The sequence below is a fragment of the Mustelus asterias genome, chromosome 20, assembly GCF_964213995.1.
Source record: "Mustelus asterias chromosome 20, sMusAst1.hap1.1, whole genome shotgun sequence".
Classification (NCBI taxonomy): Eukaryota; Metazoa; Chordata; class Chondrichthyes; order Carcharhiniformes; family Triakidae; genus Mustelus; species Mustelus asterias.
The window spans coordinates 82,299,705-82,326,482 of NC_135820.1; the positions used below are offsets into that span (position 1 = coordinate 82,299,705).

Genomic DNA, 26,778 nt, shown 5'->3' on the forward strand with positions numbered 1-26,778 from the left:
GTCTCTGTAGACACTGTCTCTGTAGACATCTGTCTCTGTACACACTGTCCCTGTACACACTGTCCCTGTACACACTGTCCCTGTAGACACTGTCTCTGTAGACACTGTCTCTGTAGACATCTGTCTCTGCACACACTGTCCGTGTACACACTCAATCATGACTTTCCAAAGAAAGTTTCAGAGAAAAAGTTTGAAGGATTTTGGGAAACGCACTGAGTTGTTCTTGCAGAGAACCCGCTTCTTGTCTTGTTACCATCCTGTGATTCTACGATTCACTCCCAGTGAAGGAAAACTGGTATATCCAGTAACCTCTCGAATTGACAGGGCTGTCATGACTTTGTAACAACAGGAGCCTCGAATAGTCCCTTCTTGACCTCTAATTGGTGACATTCAAACTTGCTCATTAGATCCACAACATGGACCCGGGTCCCCTCACAAGATTCCTGAACATTTAGATTCAACTCTTTAAACTCAAAAAGAGACAAAAGTTAAATAGTCTTCATTCAGTCCCAAAGAATCCATTGTTAACTCCACAGTCAGTGAGGAGATTGGTCAGAATGGTTCAGGATGGGGAATTTCTGTTGGATCGAGAGGCTGGGATTGGTTTCCTTCCAGCAGCTTGGAGAAGAAAACAAAAACCTAAAATGCTCAGAGTTCTCGGCAGGTCTGGCAGCGTTCCGTGGAGAGAGAAACCGAGTTAATGTTTTAGGCCAAACCTTTCATCAGAAAAGTTATTAATGTTGGAAGTCCTGGCGAAGGCTGATCGATCTGAAACGTTAACTCTGTTTCTCTCTCCGCGGACACTGCCAGACCCACTGACTCACTCCAGCATTTTCTGTTTCTGTTTCAGATTTTCAGCATCTGCAGTAATTTGTTTCTTGTTGTTGAAAGTTGAGGAGATTTGATAGAATTGTTAAAAAATCCTGATGGGTTTTGATAAGAGTAAATGAGAAACTATTTCCAAAGGTCTGAGAGTCTGTAACCAGAGGGACACCCATTGAAGAAGCAGAGATAAACATTGAGATTTTTTACTCAGTGAGTTGTGATCTGGAAGGACGGTGGAAGCAGATTTAATAAGAACTCGCAAAAGGAAATTTGATAAATTGTTCAAAAGGACTATGGGGAATGGGGCAGTACAGGCGTTATGGGCCAAATGGCCTGTGATTGAGTTATGCAGCAAATGTGTGTGGAGGTCCCTGATATCAGTCAGCCAGTGAGGTTCAGCCCACCTGCTGACCTCTCGTGGGTCATCTGCCTCTTCCACGAGGAACATTGAGCTTATCTCATTGTCTCCATTATTAAAAATCTTAATAACTTTCTCCTGAGACTCAAACAATTTACACCCGACAGGTGAACAAAACAGAGCAGGAAAGCAAGGAACTGTGGCAAAGAAATTAGGATGAGAGATTCGCTCATTCCCAAACACATCCCAGTCAGTTTTCTAAGTGTTAGTCATCGGATTCTCCACACTCAGGCCATGAACACGACTGAACAGAAACAACAAGGCCACACGGAATCTAATTACCCAAAGCAGACAGAGAGCTACCGACTTGAACAAACATCTGCTTTGCTTTTCACAGGAAGGATTTTGAAATAGGTCAGTTAAATTCGAAGATTGAGGATGAGGGAGCTCTCGTAGCCCAACTCCAGAAGAAGATTAAAGAATTGCAGGTAGGTTGATGCAGCTTGGGAAAATCTTCAATCAGCAATCACACCATTCATTCAGACGCCAGCGTGAGATTGAGGCTGGAGCAGGAACCGTGACCTCTTCATTGCCAATGGGGCGCTGCATCGGTTCTCAAAATAACAGCTGTTTCAGGCTGATCTTTCATCTCTGTGGCCAGGTATATTAGTGTACCCCAACCCCTCTATCCCATATACACGAGTGTACCCCAACCCCTCTATCCCATATACACGAGTGTACCCCAACCCCTCTATCCCATATACACGAGTGTACCCCAACCCCTCTATCCCATATACACGAGTGTACCCCAACCCCTCTATCCCATATACACGAGTGTACCCCAACCCCTCTATCCCATATACACGAGTGTACCCCAACCCCTCTATCCCATATACACGAGTGTACCCCAACCCCTCTATCCCATATACACGAGTGTACCCCAACCCCTCTATTCCATATACACGAGTGTACCCCAACCCCTCTATTCCATATACACGAGTGTACCCCAACCCCTCTATTCCATATACACGAGTGTACCCCAACCCCTCTATTCCATATACATGGGTGTACGCCACTCTCTCTATTCTATATACATGAGTGTACCCCACCCCCCCATTCCATATAGATGGGCGTACCCCACCCCCTCTATTCTATATACATGAGTGTACCCCACCCCCCTCTATTCCATACACATGAGCGTACCCCACCCCCCTCCATTCCATATACATGGGTGTACCCCACCCCCTCTATTCCATATACATGGGCGTACCCCACCCCCTCTATTCCATATATATGGGTGTACCCCAACTCCTCAATTCCATATACATGAGTGTAGAAACATAGAAGATAGGAGCAGGAGGAGGCCATTCGGCCCTTCAAGCCTAATCCACCATTCATTACGATCATGGCTGATCGTCCAACTCAACAGCCTAATCCTGCTTTCTCCCCATAACATTTGATCCCATTCGCCCCAAGTGCTATATCCAGCCGCCTCTTGAATACGTTCAATGTTTTAGCATCAACTACTTCCTGTGGTAATGAATTCCCCAGGCTCACCACTCTTTGGGTGAAGAAATGTCTCCTCACCTCCGTCCTAAATGGTCTACCCCGAATCCTCAGACTGTGACCCCTGGTTCTGGACTCCCCCCACCATCGGGAACATCCTCCCTGTATCTATCCTGTCTACAAAATGCAGAATATCAATAACAACAACTGGTATTTATATAGCACCGTGGACGTAGTGAAACACCCCAGGGTGCCTGACAGGAGCAATTATTAAAGACAATTTGACACTGAGCCACATCAGGTGATATTCAGGAAGATTAGCAAAAGCTTGGTCAAAGAGAGAGGTTGAGGAATAGAGAGGTTTAGGGACGGAATTCCAGAGCTCAGGGTTAAGGTTGTTGGTTAAAACTGGAGAGGCTCAATTATAGCTCTTCCCTCAATCCTCACCCAAAAGCTGGGTTCAGGGTTCAGGGGCCACTCCAAGGTCAAGATTGATGAGCCACAAATGATGTTGCGAGTGATACTCGATCGCAAAAAGCACGATTTCAATTCTCATCAACAGGATGACCCTCCCGATCTCCAGAATCCGTCCATTTGATGGGGAAATTTTTGAAGCGGTGAATCAGAGTTCCAGGGCGACACGGTAGCACAGTAGTTAGCACTGCTGTTTCACAGCTCCAGGGACCTGGGTTCGATTCCTGTGTGGAGTTTGCACATTCTCCTCGTGTCTGCGTGGGTTTCCTCCGGGTGCTCCGGTTTCCTCCCACACTCCAAAGATGTGCGGGTTAGGTTGATTGGCCGTGCTAAAATTGCCCCTTAGTGTCCTGAGATGCGTAGGTTAGAGGGATTAGCGGGTAAATATGTAGGGATATGGGGGTAGGGCCTGGGTGGGATTGTGGTCGGTGCAGACTCGATGGGCCGAATGGCCTCTTTCTGCACTGTAGGGTTTCTATGGTTCGATTCCAGTTGTGATTGTTACTTTCTGCCTCTTTAACCAGGCTCGAATTGAAGAGCTTGAGGAAGAGCTGGAAGCAGAACGAGCAGCAAGGGCCAAGGTGGAGAAGCAGAGAGCGGACGTGTCCCGGGAGCTGGAAGAGTTAAGTGAGAGGTTGGAAGAAGCAGGTGGAGCAACATCAGCACAAGTGGAGATGAACAAGAAGCGAGAAGCCGCGTTCCTGAAACTGCGCCGTGACCTGGAGGAGGCGACATTGCAGCACGAAGCGACAGGAGCTGCCCTTCGAAAGAAGCATTCTGACACCGTGGCGGAACTGAGTGAGCAGATTGACAACCTACAAAGGGTTAAACAGAAGCTGGAGAAGGAGAAGAGTGAGCTCAAAATGGAGTCAGATGATTTAAATTCCAGCATTGAACAAATCACAAAGTCTAAGGTGAGCAGCAGAATGTTGGGTTGTGATTGGCCAGATTCAGTTCAAATATTGTTTTAATGTTCCCAATGATTAAACATCGAAGAGTAACCAATAGCAACAAGATTCAATTGCTTAACGATAATCCAACATCTTTCAGGAGACCAGAGGTAACGGTGAGGAAGCAAGGAGCTAAAGCATTGCCAGTGTGCTGTGGCTAGGGTTAGCCAGAGCAGAGTGGGAATGGGAGAGAACAGTCCCACCCAGCTGGAGCAGGCAGGAGTTAGAGAGGGCGGTGTCTCAAACCATGTCAGGGGCTGAGCAGAATGGGGAGCTCCAGGATGGGGTGATAGTGGGGTCAAGGGTTATTTTTTAGGAGAGGGTGGTGACAGATTTAAAGGAGAGAGATGGAGAGAGACATAGAGAGAGCAAGTGACAGAGAGAGAGAGAGAGAGTGAGACACAGAGAGAGAGAGAGAGCGCGAGAGAGAGAGCGCGAGAGAGAGAGAGAGCGCGCGAGAGAGAGAGAACGCGAGAGAGAGCGAGAGAGGGGACGCGAGAAAGAGAGAGCGCCAGAGAGAGAGAGAGAGAGAACTCGAGAGAGAGAGAGCGCGAGAGAGAGAGAGCGCGAGAGAGAGAGAGAGCGCGAGAGAGAGAGAGAGAGCGCGAGAGAGAGAGAGAGAGCGCGAGAGAGAGAGCGCGAGAGAGAGAGAGAGCGCGAGAGAGAAAGAACGCGAGAGAGAGAGAGCGCGAGAGAGAGAGAGAGCGCGAGAGAGAGAGAGCGCGAGAGAGAGAGAACGTGAGAGAGAGCGAGAGAGAGAGCGCGAGAAAGAGAGAGCGCGAGAGAGAGAGAGAGAGAGAACGCGAGAGAGAGAGAGCGCGAGAGAGAGAGAGAGAGCGCGAGAGAGAGAGAGCGCGAGAGAGAGAGAGCGCGAGAGAGAGAGAGCGCGAGAGAGAGAGAGAGCGCGAGAGAGAGCGCGAGAGAGAGAGAGAGAGAAAGAACGCGAGAGAGAGAGAGAGAGTGAGACACAGAGAGAGAGCGCGAGAGAGAGAGAGAGAGAGCGCGAGAGAGAGAGAGAAAGAACGCGAGAGAGAGAGAGTGAGACACAGAGAGAGAGCGCGAGAGAGAGAGAGCGCGAGAGAGAGAGCGCGAGAGAGAGAGAGAACGAGAGAGAGAGCGCGAGAAAGAGAGAGAGCGCGAGAGAGAGAGAACGCGAGAGAGAGAGAGAGCGCGAGAGAGAGAGAGCGCGAGAGAGAGAGAGAGAGAAAGAACACGAGAGAGTGAGAGAGTGAGACACAGAGAGAGAGAGCGCGAGAGAGAGAGAGAGAGAGAGCGCGAGAGAGAGAGAGAGAGCGCGAGAGAGAGAGAGAGAGAGCGCGAGAGAGAGAGAGAGAGAGAGAACGCGAGAGAGAGAGCGCGAGAGAGAGAGCGCGAGCGAGAGAGCGCGAGAGAGAGCGCGAGAGAGAGAGAGAGCACGAGCGCGAGAGAGAGAGAACGCGAGAGAGAGCGCGAGAGAGAGAGAGAGAGCACGAGAGAGAGAGAGAGAGCACGAGAGAGAGAACGTGAGAGAGAGAGAGAGAGAACGAGAGAGAGAACGCGAGAGAGAGAGAACGCGAGAGAGAGCGAGAGAGAGAGAGCGTGAGAAAGAGAGAGAGAGAACGCGAGAGAGAGAGAGAGCGCGAGAGAGAGAGAGAAAGAACGCGAGAGAGAGAGAGAGAGTGAGACACAGAGAGAGAGAGAGAGCGCGAGAGAGAGAGAGCGCGAGAGAGAGAGAGAGAGAATGCGAGAGAGAGAGCGAGAGAGAGAGAGCGCGAGAGAGAGAGAGAGAGCACGAGAGAGAGAGAGAGAGAGAGAACGCGAGAGAGAGAGAGAGAGCGCGAGAGAGCGCGAGAGAGAGAGAGCGCGAGAGAGAGCGAGCGCGAGAGAGAGAGAGAGAGAGAGAACGCCCTGAACAACATCGACTAACGTCAGTGCCGGGGTTAGTGGAATGGCCACTGATTTAGTGGCAATAGGATTGAGGGAGGGGGATCGAGGGAGGGGGATCGAGGGGGAGGATCGAGGGAGGGGGAGCGAGGGAGGGGGAGCGAGGGAGGGGGAGCGAGGGAGGGGGAGCGAGGGAGGGGGAGCGAGGGAGGGGGAGCGAGGGAGGGGGATCGAGGGAGGGGATCGAGGGAGGGGGAACGAGGGAGGGAGATCGAGGGAGGGAGATCGAGGGAGGGGGAGCGAGGGAGGGGGATCGAGGGAGGGGGATCGAGGGAGGGGGATCAAGGGAGGGGGATCGAGGGAGGGGGATCGAGGGAGGGGGATCGAGGGGGAGGATCGAGGGAGGGGGATCGAGGGAGGGGGATCGAGGGAGGGGGATCGAGGGGGAGGATCGAGGGAGGGGGATCGAGGGAGGGGGATCGAGGGAGGGAGATCAAGGGGAGGGGGATCGAGGGAGGGGGATCGAGGGAGGGGATCGAGGGAGGGAGATCGAGGGAAGGGGATCGAGGGAAGGGGATCGAGGGAGGGGATCGAGGGAGGAGGATCGAGGGAAGGGGATCGAGGGAGGGGGATCGAGGGAAGGGGATCGAGGGAGGGGAATCGAGGGAGGGGGATCGAGGGAAGGGGATCGAGGGAGGGGGATCGAGGGAGGGAGATCAAGGGGAGGGGGATCGAGGGAGGGGGATCGAGGGAGGGGATCGAGGGAGGGAGATCGAGGGAAGGGGATCGAGGGAAGGGGATCGAGGGAGGGGATCGAGGGAGGAGGATCGAGGGAAGGGGATCGAGGGAGGGGGATCGAGGGAAGGGGATCGAGGGAGGGGAATCGAGGGAGGGGGATCGAGGGAAGGGGATCGAGGGAGGGGGATCGAGGGAGGGAGATCGAGTTGACAAGACGAGCTTAGATCGAGCAAAGAGAAAAGCTGTTCCCATTGGCTGATATTCCAGGAACCTGGGAGCAGATCCTGGGTGGAGATCCTGGGTGGAGATCCTGGGTGGAGATCCTGGGTGGAGATGCCGAGGAGAAGAGGAACCTTCCACTGACCTGGAGGTCACTGCGGACAGGATCCAGAATTCCAATCGGAGATACTGGAGAGAGAGAGATTTCCAGAGGGACAGAGTCTATTTCTGAACAAATCTCTCTGTCCCCTCCTCAGTGGTTTGAAAGATTGTGAAGAATAAATGACTGAGTTTGGTCTTCTCTGCGTTCCAGACTAATTCTGAGAAAATGTGCAGAACTTATGAAGATCAGCTGAATGAAGCAAATACCAAAGTTGGAGAACTTCAGCGGCAAGTGGCAGACCTGGCATCACACAGAGCAAAGCTGCAGAGTCAGAATGGTGAGTGCGAGGGGTGGGGGTGGGGAGGGGGGGCGGGGGGGGGGGGAGGGGGGTGCCTGGGCGAGCAGAGTTGGGGGAGGGGCAGGGTCCAGGGGGGAGTGGGGGGCAGGGTCCGGGGGGCAGGGTCCAGGGGGGGGTGGGGGGCAGGGTCTGGAGGGGGCAGAGCTGTGTGGGCTAGGGGGTGAGTGAGATATCCCCGCCCCCCCCCGGCACTCTGTTAGTGTGGGAGTGCGGAACACAAGGGGCTAAGGAGGGGGGCGCTGAGGAGCGGGCACTGGGGAGGGGGCACTGAGGAGCGGGCACTGGGGAGCGGGCACTGGGGAGCGGGCACTGGGGAGCGGGCACTGGGGAGGGGACACTGAGGAGCGGGCACTGGGGAGGGGACACTGAGGAGGGGGCACTGGGGAGCGGGCACTGAGGAGGTGGCACTGAGGAGGGGGCACTGAGGAGGGGGCATTGGGGAGGGGGCACTGAGCAATGGGAGACGGGTGCCAGTGATGGAAAGAATGGTTCCCAGGATAACCCATCCAGCCCGGATTCTGCTTCACATCCAGTTACCCTGAGGAAAAATCCCCAGTCAGGGTTCGGCCAGACTCACATTTAGTTCCCAGCGATATCCACACATCTGATCAGCAAATTTAAATCTTGGGGTCTTCGCTTGGAGCTTGGATCAGAGAAACCATTAAAATTGGCAACTGGGGGGAACTAGCAAGATGGGGGGGCAGCAGGCGGTCGGGGGGGCGAGGGGGATGGGGGGGCGGTGAGCTGGACCTTTGTGGGGGTGGGGAGGGGGAGCTGGGAGGTGGTGAACAGGGAGTTCCTTCCATGGCAATATGCTCACTGTCCCCAGGGTGAATGTGAGGGGTTCTGACAATGCCGGGTGGGGGGTGCGGGGGGGGTTGGGGGGGGGGGGCGGGGGGGTAGAGCAATGAATGATAAACCACCTCCAGGGAGGTTCGAGTGTTGACTTGTGGAGATACCAGAGTCCTGACAACATTGATAGCAACGTGTCCCAGCAAAAGATGGTGTCATCGGAAAAGGCCAGAAAAAGTAAAGGGGAGTCCAAAGATGTGTGGGTTAGGTTGATTGGCCAGGCTAAAATTGCCCTTAGTGTCCTGAGATGCGTAAATTAGAGGGATTAGTGGGTAAATATGTAGGGATATGGGGGTAGGGCCTGGGTGGGATTGTGGTCGGTGCAGACTCGATGGGCCGAATGGCCTCTTTCTGTGCTGTAGTGTTTCTATGATTCTATGATTCTATGAGTTTAAAGTTTTAATTGAGGTTTAAAGTTTATTTATGTGTCACAAGTAGGCTTACATTAACACTGCAATGAAGTTACTGTGAAAATCCCCTAGTCGCCACACTCTGGCACCTGTTCGGGTACACTGAGGGAGAATTTGGCATGGCCAAAGCACCCTAACCAGCACGTCTTTCACTTTTAGTCAGCTGATTTTTTTGTATGTTTAAGAGTTTCTAAGATTGTTCCTTGATAACCATCAGGGGAGTTCAGCAGACAAATGGAGGAGAAGGAAGCTCTCATTAACCAGCTAAGCCGTGGAAAGGTTTCCTTCACACAAAGTATCGAGGAGTTGAGGAGACAGTTGGAGGAAGAGACCAAAGTGAGTGACTTCATCATCTCTTACTTCAGACATGTACCATGATGGGACAGGCTTGAAGGGCTGAATGGCCTACTCCTGCTCCTATTTTCTATGTTTCTATAGACAAAGGTCACAGGAGCAGAACCAGAGAAAATGGTCTTGAAGCTGGAGACTGGGTCAGGTGGCCAAAAGCTTGGTCAAAGAGATGCGTTTTAAGAAGCCTTAATGGATGAGAGCAAGATAGAGGCAGAGGAGGTGATGGTCTAGTGGTATTATCGCTAAACTATTAATCCAGAAACTCAGCGAATGTTCTGGGGACCTGGGTTCGAATCCCGCCACGGCAGATGGTGGAATTTGAATTCAATAAAAAATATCTGGCATTAAGAATCTACTGATGACCATAAAACCATTGTCAATTGTCGGAAAAACCCATCTGGTTCAGTAATGTTCTTTAGGGAAGGAAATCTGCCATCCTTACCTGGCCTGGCCTACATGTGACCCCAGAGCCACAGCAATGTGGTTGACTCTCAACTGTCCTCCAAGGGTAACAGGGGATGGGCAATAAATGCTGGCCAGCCAGTGACACCCATGTCCCATGAATGAATTAAGAAAAAAGAAAACCAGGCTGATTTTCACCCCTCTATACCACAAAGCACAAAGACCACCCGTGTAGATCAGCTAACTCCGGACAGGGCTGGGAATCACATGGTTGGTAGGAATGACTTACTGATCAACACCAGAAGATAAATTCATAAGAAAGTTAAAACATTACATTTTGGCGTCACAGTGGTTAGCACTGCTGCCTCACAGCACCAGGGACCTGGGTTCGATTCCTGGCTTGGGTCACTGTCTGTGTGGAGTCTGCACGTTCTCCCTGTATCTGTGTGGGTTTCCTCCGGGTGCTCCGGTTTCCTCCCAGGGTTGGGTGGATTGGCCATGCTAAATTGCCCCTTACTGTCAGGGTGACTAGCTGGGGTAAATGCATGGGGTTATGGGGCTAGGGCCAGGTTGGGATTGTGGTCAGAGCATGCTCGATGGGCCAAATGGCCTCCATAGGATTCTATGATTCTATGATTGTGAGTTTAAGGCTCAGGTAGCTGAAGGCATAACCACTATTGGTGGAGCAAATGGATTAGGGGATTGACAAGCGGGCAGAGGAATCGAGTTTCGGGAGGTCTGTGTGGAGTTTGCACATTCTCCCCGTGTCTGCGTGGGTTTCCTCTGGGTGCTCCAGTTTCCTCCCACAGTCCAAAGATGTGTGGGTTAGATTGATTGGCCATGCTAAAAATTGCCCTTAGTGTCCTGAAATGCGTAGGTTAGAGGGATTAGCGGGTAAATATGTAGGGATATAGGGATAGTGCCTGGGTGGGATTGTGGTCGGTGCAGACTCGATGGGCCGAATGGCCTCTTTCTGTACTGTAGGGATTCTATGAATTCTATGATATCTATGGTTGTGGGACTGGAGGAGATTAAAGAGATAGGGAGGAGGAGGAGGGAGGAATGAGGGCATTGCTTAGACAGAAATCACAATAGGTCAGTGTGCACAAGGATGATGGGGAATGGGACGTGGGGATGAAATGAGGTGGGGATGGGGATGACGATATTACAGAGCTAGAAGGAGGTGGTGTTGGTGATGGAGAGGAAATGGCGTTAGAAGGCCAAACAGAATGTTCAGATTGAAAACAGGCTGAGACCAGGGAGAGGAATGGAGTTGGTACCGAGGGAACTGAGTCCGTGCTGAGACCAAAAACAATAGCTTCAGCACATTTCTCCTTATTCAGTGCCGGAAGTCGGATAACCTGTCTGGTAATTTAGAGACACTGGGAGAGACGGGAGAGGTGGGCCTGAGGTAAAGCTGGGTGGGTGTTGCCAGTTGACATGTGAAAACTAACACTGTTCTAGGATGATGACACTGAGGGGCAGCATTTAGATACCATCTGGGTCGTCAGGCATGCTGGGCAAAGGAAAATGACAATGCCAATGGAGTGGATGGTCTCAATCACCGTGGCCAAGAGGTCCATGCAGTGCTTATTTAAGGCGAGATGGAGGAACTGTGGCCGAGGAGTTGAAGGAAGTGGAGTCTTTTACTCTTTACAATGATCCTGATATAGAACAAAGAACAATACAGCACAGGAACAGGCCCTTCGGCCCTCCAAGCCCATGCCGCTCCTTGGTCCAAACTAGACCATTCTAGACCAAACTAGACCATTCACCACCTTCTCCACCTGTGACGTCACCTTCAAGGATCTGTGGACTTGCACACCCAGGTCCCTCTGCGTATCTAAACCCTTTATGGTTCTGCCATTTATTCTATGGCTCCTCCCTACATTATTCCTACCAAAATGCATCACTTCGCATTTATCAGGATTGAACTCCATCTGCCATTTCTTTGCCCAAATTTCCAGCCTATCTATATCCTTCTGTAGCCTCTGACAATGCTCCTCACTATCTGCAAGTCCTGCCAATTTTGTGTCGTCCGCAAACTTACTGATCAGCCCAGTTACACCTTCTTCCAGATCGTTTATATAAATCACAAACAGCAGAGGTCCCAATACAGAGCCCTGCGGAACACCACTAGTCACAGGCCTCCAGCCGGAAAAAGACCCTTCCACTACCACCCTCTGTCTTCTGTGACCAAGCCAGTTCTCCACCCATCTAGCCACCTCCCCCTTTATCCCATGAGATCCAACCTTTTTTACCAGCCTACCATGAGGGACTTTGTCAAACGCTTTACTAAAGTCCATATAGACGACATCCACGGCCCTTCCCTCGTCAACCATTCTAGTCACTTCTTCAAAAAACTCCACCAGGTTAGTGAGGCATGACCTCCCTCTCACAAAACCATGCTGACTATCATTAATGAGTTTATTCCTTTCTAAATGCGCATACACCCTATCTCTAAGAATCTTCTCCAACAGCTTCCCCACCACGGACGTCAAGCTCACCGGCCTATAATTACCCGGGTTATCCTTCCTACCCTTCTTAAATAACGGGACCACGTTAGCTATCCTCCAATCCTCTGGGACCTCACCTGTGTCCAGTGACAAGACAAAGATTTGTGTCAGAGGCCCAGCGATTTCATCTTTCGTCTCCCTGAGCAGCCTTGGATAGATTCCATCAGGCCCTGGGGATTTGTCAGTCTTTATATTCTCTCACAAACCTAACACTTCCTCCCTTGTAATGGAGATTTTCTCCAACGGTTCAACACTCCCCTCCGAGACACTCCCAGTCAACACATCCCTCTCCTTTGTGAATACCGACGCAAAGTATTCATTTAGGATCTCCCCTACTTCTTTGGCTCCAAGCATAATTCCCCACTTTTGTCCCTGAGAGGTCCGATTTTTTCCCTGACAACTCTTTTGTTCCTAACGTATGAATAAAATGCCTTGGGATTCTCCTTAATCCTGTCTGCCAAGGACATTTCGTGACCCCTTTTTGCCCTTCTAATTCCCCGTTTGAGTTCTTTCCTACTTTCTTTGTACTCCTCCAGAGCTCCCTCCGTTTTTAGCTGCCTGGACCTAACATACGCCTCTCTTTTCTTTTTGACTAGTCCCTCAATTTCCCTGGTTATCCACGGTTCTCGAATCCTACCCTTTTTTACAGGCACATGCCTGTCCTGTAGCCCTAACAACTGTTCCTTAAAAGACTCCCACATGCCAAATGTGGATTTACCCTCAAACAGCCTCTCCCAATCAACAGCTGCCAATTTCTGCCTAATCCCACTAAAGTTAGCCTTCCCCCAATCCAACACCTTACCCTTGGGACACCACTCATCCTTTTCCATCACTATCCTAAAGCGAACAGAATTGTGGTCACTATTTGCCACATGTTCCCCTACCGAAACTTTGAAGACCTGACCGGGCTCATTCCCCAGTACTAGGTCCAGTACAGCCCCCTCTCTAGTCGGGCTATCTACATATTGTTCCAAAGAACCCTCCTGTACACATTTTACAAATTCCTCCCCATTCAGAGTCCCAGCTCTCAGCGATTTCCAGTCTATACCAGGGAAATTGAAGTCTCCCACTACAACAACCCTATTTTTCCTGCACCTATCCATTATCTCCTGACATATCCGTTCTTCCACTTCCCTTGGGCTGTTGGGGGGTCTGTAGTATACCCCCAACATAGTGACAGCGCCCTTCCTGTTTCTAAGCTCCACCCAGAGTGACTCGTTACACGACCCCTCTGAATTGTCCTCCCTCTGCACCGCTGTAATATGCTCTCCAACTAACACTGCCGCTCCCCCACCTCTTTTGGCCCCTCCTCTGTCTCGCCTAAAACACTTGTACCCCGGAATATTCAGCTGCCAGTCCTGTCCTTCTTTTAACCAAGTCTCTGTCACTGCAACCACATCCAAATTCCTCGTGAGCGTTAAGGCCCTAAGTTCGTCTTTCTTACCTGCTACGCTCCTTGCATTGAAGTATAAGCACTCCAGACCTCCAGGCCCAGTGAGGTCATCCTCCCTCAGAGTGCTCTTCTTCTTTGCCAGCCTTGTCCCAGCCCCAAGCTCGTCCCCAGCCTCTACACTTGTAGACCTAATATTTTGATCCCCACCCCCCTACCATACTAGTTTAAACCCCCCCGAACTGCACTAGCAAAACTCCCAGCCAGGATATTCATGCCCTTCCAATTTAGTTGTGACCCGTCCTTCTTGTACAGGTGCCATCCTCTCCTGAAAACTTCCCATTGATCTAGGAAAATGAAGCCCTCCCTCCTGGACCAGTCCTTTAGCCAAGCATTCAATTGTACTAACTCCCTATTCTTAGCCTCACTGGCACGAGGCATTGGGAGCATGAGGCATATAGTCGGTGGTTTGGCAGAGCATGGCACGGCTAATTGTGTTCCAGCCAGATTTAATGATGAATGGCTAGGAACACACACACTTCAGCCCATCCAGACTGTTCCACCATACAATGAGATCATTACCTCATCATCTCCCTCAGAACCACTTTCTCCATATCCCATAATGCCAATAATATCCAAAAATCTATCCATTTTTGTCTTGAACATGTTCAATGATTGAGCTTCCATCCTTTGGGACAGACAATTCCAAAGATTCACCATTGGAGAGATATTCTGCCTTTCTGTTTTTTCAACATCGTGAATAACTGCACACTTATTGACAATAGATTCCATTCACTTTGTCTGTCTAAACCCTCCTTGCATCTTCCTCACATCTCAAATTCCCACCTAGTTTTGTGAGATCAGCAAATGTGAAAGTGTTACATTCCACATTCAAATCATTGAGGTAGATGCTGAACAGCTGGGGGTGAAGCACTGATCCCCGCGGTAGGCCACCAGGAACAAGCTGCCATCCCGAGAATGATCCCTTTATTCTTACTCTCTGCTTTCTGCTTGTTACAGTAAGAAGTTTAACAACACCAGGTTAAAGTCCAGCAGGTTTATTTGGTAGCAAAAGCCACACAAGCTTTCGGAGCTCCAAGCCCCTTCTTCAGGTGGATGTGGTTGCGGTGACAGAGACTTGGTTGAAAGAGGGACAGGACTGGCAGCTGAATATTCCGGGGTACAAGTGTTTTAGGCGAGACAGAGGAGGGGCCAAAAGAGGTGGGGGAGTAGCGGTATTGGTTGGAGAGCACATTACAGCGGTGCAGAGGGAGGACAATTCAGAGGGGTCGTGTAACGAGTCATTCTGAAGAAGGGGCTTGGAGCTCCGAAAGCTTGTGTGGCTTTTACTACCAAATAAACCTGTTGGACTTTAACCTGGTGTTGTTAAACTTCTTACTGTGTTTACCCCAGTCCAACGCCGGCATCTCCACATTCTGCTTGTTAACCAGTCTCAATCCAAACCGATATATTCCCCCCAATCTCATCTCTCTAATTTTGTGTGAAAGGTTAGTAAACATTAGACATGATCAGGTGTTTGACCTTTTCACATTTGGGAGTGATGGAAAGGAGTGTGTCAGGAAGTGGCTAGAGTAGATGAGGGTAGATGTTTCATTGGGAAGGAAGCTGAAGGTGAGGAATGTTTGTGCAGATTGACTGTTGGAAGATTCTGGAGAATTGCTGCTTAGAGATTGAGCACCTGGCAGTTTAGAATGTGCAGTTTTAAGTGGAAGGAGATGTTTGGAGATCACTTCAAATTTCCCCCTCCAGTCTGTGCTGGAGTAAAATTCCAGAGGCTGGCAGCTTTTGGAACCTTGTCCAAGGAGCGACCGTTGTTCGGGTCTCCTGCAACGTGAGCTTTAAGGCAGATTCTGAGCATGTTTCGCCCTCATCAACAATCTAAACATCTTCACATCAGGCAGATATCGCAGGGGCGGGAACTCTGCTCCAGAGCTGTAGTGAGTCACTGCTGAAACATCTAATCAACATGTACATGGTCCTCCTTCTGGAATCTTCCTGATCTCTACGACTCGGACCAGTTAACTAGTGACATTAGCGTGAAGCTATTGGTTCAAGGCCACTCAGCTTGGACAGGTCAGTAACTGGAGAACAGCCGCCATCTTTAATTCTGTTTGTGTTTACATTAAAGTCCAAGAATGCTCTGGCTCATGCGCTGCACGCTTCCCGCCATGACTGTGACCTCCTGAGAGAACAGTACGAGGAAGAACAGGAGGCAAAGGCGGAATTACAGAGGGTGCTGTCCAAGGCCAATGCTGAGGTGGCACAGTGGCGTAACAAATATGAAACCGACGCAATTCAGAGAACAGAGGAACTGGAAGAGGCCAAGTATGTACGGGAACAATCATTAACATTGATCACTATAGATTGTTCATCCTCACTGAGGCCCAGTTGTTACGGCAACCTCTTTGATGTAGTGGTACAGTGGTCATTTAACTGGATGAGTAAGCTAGGGGTTTGGGATAATGATCTGTGGATAAGGCTACAAATCCCACCACAGCAGCTGGTGAAATTTAAATGCAGTTATTAAAACTGGAATTAAAAGCGAGTCTAATGACGACCATTGTCATAAAACACATCCCATAAGGAAATCTGCCGTCCTTACCTGGTCTGGCCTACATGTGACTCCAGAGCCACAACAATGTGGTTGACTCTTAACTGCCGTGTGAAATGGCCGAGCGAGACACTCAGTTTATCAAAACTGTTACAAGGCCAGACAGACATTCCAACATTCACCTTGGCATAGGAAACAACCCAGCCCTGGCGACCTTCCAACCTGCCATCGACCAAGGTATCGGAACTGGGGGGTTGTGCCAAACCTGGGAGAGCTGTCTCTCAGACCAGACAAGCAACAGCCTGACTTGGTCATTCTCACGGAATCATACCTTAAAGGTGATACCCCAGACACCACCATTACCATCCCTGGATATGTCCTGTTCCACCGGCACGACAGACCCAGTAGAGGTGGCGGCACAGTGGGTAGCAGGCAGTTCACCATCACTTTCTCAGGGGCAATTAGGAATGGACAGTAAATGCTGACCTAGTCAGCCCACATCCTGTGAATAAAATAAATCATAGAATAAAGAAGCACAGAATGAGGCCATTTGGCCCATCATAGCTCTTTATAAAAGCTGACATATGTATGAAATTAGTCCCACTCCTGCTCTTTGCACATAGTGCTGTCAGTTTCCCTCTCTACGTGTTTATCCAATCATTATTGAATCTACCTTTCTGCCCTTTCAGATCACACCTCACTGTGAAATTCTCATCGCCTCCCCACTGTTCCTGACCTTGAGTCTGATTCCTCTGTTACTGACCCTCCACCACTGACAAGTTTCACCTGATTTACACTCAATTCCCTTCATGATTCTGAATATCTCAATAAAATCTCTTCTTAACCATCTCTACCCGAAGGAGAATAATCCCATTGCCATTCGATGGAATGGAAGTCAATCGCCTTGGTTAATATTCTATTCAACTTCCTCTGCACTTTCTCCAATAATAATATATCTGATATTAGAGTAAATTTATATTTCTCGGATCGATGTCCTGCCAAAGGAACTGTCAAAATCACCGGCTTTCTTTGCACCTCGTACAATGATCTGCCCATTAAACCTGGTGACCATATCTCCCAGCTGGGACAGTGTAGAGGGAGCTTTACTCTGTATCTAACCCCGTGCTGTACCTGTCCTGGGAGTGTTTGATGGGGACAGTGTAGAGGGAGCTTTACTCTGTATCTAACCCCGTGCTGTACCTGTCCTGGGAGTGTTTGATGGGGGACAGTGTAGAGGGAACTTCACTCTGTATCTAACCCCGTGCTGTACCTGTCCTGGGAGTGTTTGATGGGGACAGTGTAGAGGGAGCTTTACTCTGTATCTAACCCCGTGCTGTACCTGTCCTGGGAGTGTTTGATGGGGACAGTGTAGAGGAAGCTTTACTCTGTATCTAACCCCGTGCTGTACCTGTCCTGGGAGTGTTGATGGGGACAGTGTAGAGGGAGCTTTACTCTGTATCTAACCCCGTGCTGTACCTGTCCTGGGAGTGTTTGATGGGGACAGTGTAGAGGGAGCTTTACTCTGTATCTAACCCCGTGCTGTACCTGTCCTGGGAGTGTTTGATGGGGACAGTGTAGAGGGAGCTTTACTCTGTATCTAACCCCGTGCTGTACCTGTCCTGGGAGTGTTTGATGGGGACAGTGTAGAGGGAGCTTTACTCTGTATCTAACCCCGTGCTGTACCTGTCCTGGGAGTGTTTGATGGGGGACAGTGTAGAGGGAACTTCACTCTGTATCTAACCCCGTGCTGTACCTGTCCTGGGAGTGTTTGATGGGGACAGTGTAGAGGGAGCTTTACTCTGTATCTAACCCCGTGCTGTACCTGTCCTGGGAGTGTTTGATGGGGGACAGTGTAGAGGGAACTTCACTCTGTATCTAACCCTGTGCTGTACCTGTCCTGGGAGCGTTTTAAGACTGAATTGATAAATGGTTCCATTTACAGCTCATGTCCTCTTAATAAGCACCAGGAACTAACCAAATTTGGGTGATTGTCTGCAAATAGGAAGAAGCTGGCCATCCGCCTACAGGAAGCAGAGGAAGCAGTGGAAGCCGTGAACGCCAAGTGCTCCTCCCTGGACAAGACGAAGCATCGTCTGCAGACAGAAATTGAGGATCTGACCATTGATCTGGAGAGAGCAAATTCAGCCGCTCTCGCTTTTGACAAAAAGCAGCGCAACTTCGACAAGACAATCGCTGACTGGAAGCAGAAGTTTGAGGAGGCGCAGGCTGAGTTGGAGGCATCACAAAAGGAAGCTCGGAGTCTGAGCACTGAGCTCTTTAAACTGAAGAATGCCTACGAGGAGTCACTAGACCACTTGGAGACCCTCAAACGAGAGAACAAGAACCTCCAAGGTATTGCAGATGGTACTCACAGCTGTCACTGCATGTCAGTGGTGGAAGGGTGGATGTTTACGGGGGTGGGGTGCCAATGAACCAGGGCTGCTTTGTCCTGGATGGTGTTGAGCTTTTTGAGTGTTATTGGAGCTGCACCCATCCAGGTAAGAGGGGAGTATTCCATCCCACTCCTGACTTGTGCCTTGTTGATAACAAAGAACAAAGAAAAGTACAGCACAGGAACAGGCCCTTCGGCCCTCCAAGCCTGCACCGACCATGATGCCCTAACTAAACTAAAAAAAACCTTCTCCCCTTACTCAATCCGTATCCCTCTATTCCCTCCCTATTCATGGACCCATCCAGATGCCTCTTAAATGTTGCTAATGTGTCTGCTTCCACCACCTCCTCTGGCAGCGCGTTCCAGGCACCCACCACTCTCTGCGTGAAAAACTTACCCCGCACATCTCCCTTAAACTTTCCCCCTTTCACCTTGAACCTGTGCCCCCTTGTAATTGACACTTCCATCCTTGGAAAAAGCCTCTGACTATCCACGCTGTCTATGCCTCTCATAATTTTGTAGACCTCTATCAGGTCTCCCCTCAGCCTCTATCTTTCCAGTGAAAACAATCCTAGTTTATTCAACCTCCCCTCATAGCCAACACCCTCGAGACCCGGCAACATCCTGGTGAACCTTCTTTGCACTCTCTCCAAAGCTTCCACATCCTTCTGGTAGCGTGGCGACCAAGGTTTTATATAGCTACAACATGATTCGCCAACCCTTGTACTCAATGCCCCAGCTGATGAAGGCAAGCATGCCAAATGCCTTCTTAATCACCTTGGCCAGATGGTGGACAGGCTTTGGGGAATCAGGAGGTGAGGTACTTGCTGCAGCATTCCTAGCCTTTGATCTGCTCTGGTAGCCACAGTATTTGTATGGCTAATCTAGTTCAGTGTGTACCAGCGACAAGATGCACTGCAGGAACTCACTAAGGTTCCTTAGACAGCATCTTCCAAACCCACAAGGGCAGCAAAACCATGGGGACACCACCACCTGGAGATTCCTCTCCAAGCCACACACCATCCTGACTTGGAAATGTATCACTGTTCCTTCAGTTTCGCTGGCTCAAATTTGTTCCTAACAGCACTGTGGGTGTACCTACACCACATGGACTGCAGCAATTCAAGAAGGCAGCTCACCACCACCTTCTCCAGGATAATTAGGGATGGGCAATAAATACTGCCCGAGACAGCAACACCCATATCACGTGACTGAATAAAAAACATATGAACATGGACAAAAACACATGTGCAGCCGTCTCCTGCTGGCACGTGTGTGAAATCAACAAACCGTGCATGTGTGGCTATTCTCCAAACCCCACACGTGTGAATACAGCCCAATGCCCATGTGGAACTGCAAATCCTAAATTCCAAGCTCCAAAATTAGGTATATTTGGGTTCCCGAACAATTGTCAGAGGGTCAGTACTGAGGGAGTGCTGCACTGTCAGAGGGTCAGTGCTGAGGGAGTGCCGCACTGTCAGAGGGTCAGTACTGAGGGAGTGCCGCACTGTCAGAGGGTCAGTGCTGAGGGAGTGCCACACTGTCAGAGGGTCAGTACTGAGGGAGTGCCGCACTGTCAGAGGGTCAGTGCTGAGGGAGTGCCGCACTGTCAGAGGGTCAGTACTGAGGGAGTGCCGCACTGTCAGAGGGTCAGTGCTGAGGGAGTGCCGCACTGTCAGAGGGTCAGTGCTGAGGGAGTGCCGCACTGTCAGAGGGTCAGTACTGAGGGAGTGCCGCACTGTCAGAGGGTCAGTACTGAGGGAGTGCCACACTGTCAGAGGGTCAGTGCTGAGGGAGTGCTGCACTGTCAGAGGGTCAGTACTGAGGGAGTGCCGCACTGTCAGAGGGTCAGTACTGAGGGAGTGCCGCACTGTCAGAGGGTCAGTGCTGAGGGAGTGCCGCACTGTCAGAGGGTCAGTACTGAGGGAGTGCCGCACTGTCAGAGGGTCAGTGCTGAGGGAGTGCCGCACTGTCAGAGGGTCAGTGCTGAGGGAGTGCCGCACTGTCAGAGGGTCAGTACTGAGGGAGTGCCGCACTGTCAGAGGGTCAGTACTGAGGGAGTGCCACACTGTCAGAGGGTCAGTGCTGAGGGAGTGCTGCACTGTCAGAGGGTCAGTACTGAGGGAGTGCCGCACTGTCAGAGGGTCAGTACTGAGGGAGTGCCGCACTGTCAGAGGGTCAGTGCTGAGGGAGTGCTGCACTGTCAGAGGGTCAGTACTGAGGGAGTGCCGCACTGTCAGAGGGTCAGTGCTGAGGGAGTGCTGCACTGTCAGAGGGTCAGTACTGAGGGAGTGCCGCACTGTCAGAGGGTCAGCACTGAGGGAGTGCTGCACTGTCAGAGGGTCAGTACTGAGGGAGTGCCGCACTGTCAGAGGATCAGTACTGAGGGAGTGCTGCACTGTCAGAGGGTCAGTACTGAGGGAGTGCCGCACTGTCAGAGCGTCAGTACTGAGGGAGTGCCGCACTGTCAGAGGATCAGTGCTGAGGGAGTACCGCACTGTCAGAGGTTCAGTACTGAGGGAGTGCCGCACTGTCAGAGGGGACAGTTCAGCGCTCCCTCAATATTGCCACTCCAACACTGCAGTGTTATTCCCGGTCTGTGGAACAGTAGCTGAAATCTCTTTCTCTTGGTGACAGATGAGATCTCAGACCTGACTGATCAGATTAGTGAAGGCAGCAAAACCATCCATGAGCTGGATAAAGTGAAGAAGAGCCTGGAGCAGGAGAAGACCGAGGTGCAAGGAGCCTTGGCCGAGGCTGAGGTAAGTCCAACTGAGAGCTGGAGGATAGGAACGGAAGAAAAACTAAAATGAGTTCACCTTGTCGGCTGAATGGATTGGTTAACTAACAGAAAGCAAAGAGTGGCGTAAATTGTGTTTTTCTGGTTGGCGATCTGTGACTAGTGGTGTGCCTCAGGGATCAGTGTTGGGACCGCAATTGTTTATGATTTACATAGATGATTTGGAGTTGGGGACCAAGTGTAGTGTGTCAAAACTCGCAGATGACACTAAGATGGGTGGAAGAGCAAAGTGTGCAGAGGACGCTGAAAGTCTGCAAAGGGATATAGATAGTCTGAGTGGGCGAGGGTCTGGCAGATGGAGTACAATGTTGGTAACTGTGAGGCCACCCATTTTGGTAGGAATAACAGCAAAATGGACTATTATTTAAATGGTAAAAAATTGCAGCATGCTGCTGTGCAGAGGGACCTGGGTGTCCTTGTGCAGGAATCTCAAGGAGTTGGTTTGCAGGTGCAGCAGGTAATTAAGAATGCAAATGGAATTTTCTCCTTCATTGCTAGAGGGATGGAGTTTAAAAACAGCGCGGTTATGTTGCAGCTGTATAAGGTGCTGGTGAGGCCACACCTGGAGTACTGCTTACAGTTTTGGTCTCCTTACTTGAGAAAGGATATACTGGCACTGGAGGGGGTGCAGAGGAGATTCACTAGGTTAATTCCGGAGTTGAGAGGGCTGGCTTATGAGGAGAGACTGAGTAGACTGGGGCTATACTCATTGGAATTCAGAAGAATGAGGGGAGATCTTATAGAAACATATAAGATTATGAAGGGAATAGATAAGATAGAAGCAGGGAAGTTGTTTCTACTGGCGGGTGAAACTAGAACTAGGGGGCATGGCCTCAAAATAAGGGGAATTAGATATCAGACTGAGTTGAGGAGGAACTTCTTCATACAAAGGGTTGTGAATCTGTGGAATTCCTGCCCATTGAAGCAGTTGAGGCTACCTCATTGAATGTTTTTAAGGCAAGGATAGATACATTTTTGAACAGTAAAGGAATTAAGGGTTATGGTGAGTGGGCGGGTAAGTGGAGCTGAGTCCACAAAAAGATCAGCCATGATCTTATTGAATGGTGGAATAGGCTCGAGGGGCCAGATGGCCAATCCTGCTCCTAGTTCTTATATATGAATGGACATGGAGAAAAGTCTAAAAAATGTAAAATTGTGGAATATTGAGGAAAGATGGAGTGGGTTTGTTAGAGTGAAAACCTGAGCCACAGTCTCCTGAACTCCGTCTCTGTCCAGGGCACCTTGCAGAACATTAACAGGCAGAGTTTTGAATGTTGTATTCTGAAAATTCTCCATTTCCCAAACTTGTTCAAATTGGAGGAAGGTCAATTTTAAATTCCGAAACAGCAGGAACCTCGCTGTGCAATCAAAGCTTCATTGAATTTCAATCAATTTGCTCTGTAACTGTTTAAAAACTGACAAAAAACTCCTGTGCCTCCAAACATGAATTCATTCTGTAGAATTCTGGAGGGACCTGGTAAGAGTTTCTGGGATCGCTGAGCAATGATAGGGTCGCTGTGACAAAGAAACCCTGAATGACAGGCTCTCCATTTTTACCCAGGGTGCTCTTGAACACGAGGAAAGTAAAACTCTGAGGATCCAACTCGAACTCTCACAGATAAAAGCTGAAATTGAACGGAAACTGGCAGAAAAGGATGAGGAAATTGATGGTCTACGGTGAGCTGAATGCTGTGTTGATATTTTATTCTTCATTTTGCTTCTGCAACTCTGGGTTAAAGCAAATTGATCAAGCAGTGAGAAGTTAAGAAATTCTAATCAGAAATGTCAATTTGTCCTGAGCTCAGAAATCAGCTGCTTTACCTGTCTGCCCCTCCCTCCATCGAGAACTATTAACTCTTCCTGCTCCTTCCACTCAGGAAGTGCTGACCATAATATAGTTAGATTTAGCATCATTACAGAATTAGACAAAGATAGAACAGGAGTAAAAGTCCTAAATCGGGAGAAGGCAAATTTTACAAATCTGAGAGAGGAGCCGGCCAGAGTAGACTGGATGCAGCTTTTCGAAAGAAATATCTGAGTATGGTCAGAAGTGAGAATGTTCACTCGTCATTCCCTCTCATTCAGCAGACATGAACAACACTCAGATTTGGGGGCTGGTCATAGAACCATAGAGTAGAATCCCAGAATCCCTACAGTGCAGAAGGAGGTCATTCGGCCCATCAAGTCTGCACCAACCACAATCCCACCCAGGCCCTATTCCCATAATCCCACACATTTACCCTGCTAATCCTCCTGACACTGAGGGACAATTTAGCATGGCCAATCCACCTAACTCACACATCTTTGGACTGTGGGAGGAAACCCAGGCAGATATGGGCAGAACGTGCAAATTCCACACAGACAGTGACCTAAGGCCGATATTGAATCCAGGTCCTTGGCGCTGTGAGGCAGCAGTGCTAACCCACTGTGCCGCCAAAGTTGGTCAAGTAACAGACGTGCTGGACAATGGCCATCTCCAGCATGAGGGAATCTAACCATCTCCCCATGACATTCATACAACATAGAACAGTACAGCACAGAACAGGCCCTTCGGCCCTCGATGTTGTGCCGAACTTTGTCCGAAACCAAGATCAAGCTATCCCACTCCCTATCATCCTGGTGTGCTCCATGTGCCTATCTAATAACCGCTTGAAAGTTCCTAAAGTGTCTGATTCCACTATCACTGCAGGCAGTCCATTCCACACCCCAACCACTCTCTGAGTAAAGAACCTTCCTCGGACATCCTTCTTGTATCTCCCACCATGAACCTTATAGTTATAGAACATAGAATATAGAAAAGCTACAGCACAAACAGGCCCTTCGGCCCACAAGTTGCGCCGAACATGTCCCTACCTACTAGGCTTACCTATAAACCTCTATCTTACTAACTTCCATGAACTTATCCAAAAGTCTCTTAAAAGACCCGATTGAATCCGCCTCCACCACCACTACCGGCAGCCGATTCCACGCACCTACCACCCTCTGAGTGAAAAACTTACCCCTAACATCTCCTCTGTACCTACTCCCCAGCACCTTAAACCTGTGACCTCTTGTGGCAACCATTTCAGCCCTGGGTAAAAGCCTCTGGGAATCCACTCTATCAATACCCCTCAACATCTTATACACCTCTATCAGGTCACCTCTCATCCTTCGTCTCTCCAAGGAGAAAAGGCCAAGCTCACTCAACCTATCCTCATAAGGCATGCTCCCCAACCCAGGCAACATCCTTGTAAATCTCCTCTGCACCCTTTCAATGGCTTCCACATCCTTCCTGTAATGAGGCGACCAGAGCTGGGCACAGTACTCCAGGTGGGGTCTGACCAGGGTCCTATACAGCTGCAGCATTATCTCCCAATTTCTAAACTCAATTCCTCTATTGATGAAGGCTAGTATTCCATACGCCTTCTTAACCACAGCCTCTACCTGCGACGCTGCTTTGAGCGTCCTATGAACCCGGACCCCAAGATCCTTCTGATCTTCCACACTGCCAAGCGTCTTACCCTTAATATTATATTCTTTCATCCTATTTGACCTGCCAAAATGAACCACCACACACTTATCTGGGTTGAAGTCCATCTGCCACTTCTCCGCCCAGTCTTGCATCTTATCTATGTCTCGTTGCAACTGCTGACATCCCTCTACACTATCCACAACACCACCAACCTTTGTGTCATCAGTAAACTTGCCAACCCATCCTTCCACTTCCTCATCCAGGTCATTTATAAAAATCACAAAGAGCAAGGGTCCCAGAACAGATCCCTGGGGCACTCCACTTGCGACTGACCTCCACTCTGAAAAAGACACATCTGCAACCACTCTTTGCCTTCTGTGGGCAAGCCAGTTCTGAATCCACAAAGCAATGTCCCCTTGTATCCCATGCCCCTTCACTTTCTCAATGAGCCTTGCATGGGGCACCTTATCAAACGCCTTGCTGAAATCCATATAAACTACATCTACCGCCCTTCCCTTGTCTATGTGTCTAGTTACATCTTCAAAAAATTCAATTAGGCTCGTAAGGCATGATCTGCCTTGGACAAAGCCATGCTGGCTATTTCTGATCATACTGTTCCTCTCCAGATGTTCATAAATCCTGCCTCTCAGGATCTTCTCCATCAACTTACCAACCACTGAGGTTAGACTCACTGGTCTATAATTTCCTGGGCTATCTCTTCTCCCTTTCTTGAATAACGGAACCACATCCGTAATCCTCCAATCCTCCGGAACCTCTGCCGTCTCCATTGATGACGCAAAGATCATCGCCAGAGGCTCAGCAATCTCTTCCCTCGCCTCCCACAGTAACCTGGGGTACATCCCATCCGATCCTGGTGATTTATCTAACTTGATGTTTTTCAAAAGCTCCAACACATCCTCTTTCCTAATGTCCACATGTTCAATCTTCTCAGTCCACTGCAAGTCTGCACTGCAACTACCAAAATCCTTTTCCACTGTGAATACTGAAGCAAAGTATTCATTGAGTGCCTCTGCTATTTCTACCGGTTCTATACAGACTTTCCCACCGTCACATTTACAAGGCACTGTACAAGGCACTGGTGAGGCCGCAACTGGAGTACTGTGTGCAGTTTTGGTCCCCTTATTTGCGAAAGGATATATTGGCCTTGGAGGGAGTGCAGAGAAGGTTCACCAGGTTGATACCGGAGATGAGGGGTGTGGCTTATGAGGAGAGATTAAACAGATTGGGTCTGTACTCGTTGGAGTTTAGAAGGATGAGGGGTGATCTTATAGAGACATGTAAGATAATGAAGGGGCTGGATAGGGTAGAGGTGGAGAGTTTCTTTCCACTTAGAAGGGAAACCAGAACTAGAGGGCACAGCCTCAAAATAAGGGGGGGCCGGTTCAGAACAGAGTTGAGGGGGAACTTCTTCTCTCAGAGGGTAGTGAATCTCTGGAATTCTCTGCCCATTGAAGTGGTGGAGGCTTCCTCGTTGAATATGTTTAAATCACGGGTAGATAGTTTTCTGATCGATAAGGGAATTAGGGGTTATGGGGAGCAGGCGGGTAAGTGGAACTGATTCGCTTCAGATCAGCCATGATCTTGTTGAATGGCGGGGCAGGCTCGAAGGGCCAGATGGACTACTCCTGCTCCTATTTCTTATGTTCTTATTTGATAGGTCCTACTCCATCACATCTTATCCTCTTGGTCTTAACATACTTGTAGAATACCTTGGGGTTTTCCTTTATCCTGTCTGCCAAGGCCTTCTCATGACCCCCTCTTGCTCTTCTAATTTCCCTCTTAAGCCCCCTAGTAATAGCTACATCCACCCGAGCAAATAATCTCTGAACGTCCACTCTATCTATCCCCCCTCATCATCTTATAAACCTCTATTAAGTCGCCTCTCATCCTCCTCCGCTCTAAAGAGAAAAGCCCTAGCTCCCTCAACCTTTCCTCATAAGACCTACCCTCCAAACCAGGCAGCATCCTGGTAAATCTCCTTTGCACTCTTTCCAATGCTTCCACATCCTTCTTATAGTGAGGTGACCAGAACTGCACACAATATTTCAAACGTGGTCTCACCGAGGTCCTGTACAGTTGCAGCATAACCCCACGGCTCTTAAACTCAAACCCCCTGTTAATAAACGCTAACACACTATAGGCCTTCTTCACGGCTCTATCCACTTGAATGGCAACCTTCAGAGATCTGTGGATATGGACCCCAAGATCTCTCTGTTCCTCCACATTC

At 49.7% G+C, this 26,778-nt stretch overlaps 1 protein-coding gene across 1 annotated transcript in view; it reads left to right on the forward strand.

Annotated features, from left to right (window-relative positions):
- The window catches only part of LOC144508689 (myosin-7-like), a 137,033-nt gene that overhangs the window by 93,120 nt on the left and 17,135 nt on the right, over positions 1–26,778 (forward strand). Inside the window, exons 27-34 of the mRNA XM_078236973.1 lie at positions 1,581–1,671; positions 3,688–4,077; positions 7,247–7,373; positions 8,874–8,992; positions 15,465–15,661; positions 17,890–18,239; positions 20,917–21,041; positions 22,641–22,756. Coding sequence (XP_078093099.1) covers positions 1,581–1,671; positions 3,688–4,077; positions 7,247–7,373; positions 8,874–8,992; positions 15,465–15,661; positions 17,890–18,239; positions 20,917–21,041; positions 22,641–22,756 — 1,515 coding nt within the window. The remainder of the gene's footprint in view (positions 1–1,580; positions 1,672–3,687; positions 4,078–7,246; positions 7,374–8,873; positions 8,993–15,464; positions 15,662–17,889; positions 18,240–20,916; positions 21,042–22,640; positions 22,757–26,778) is intronic.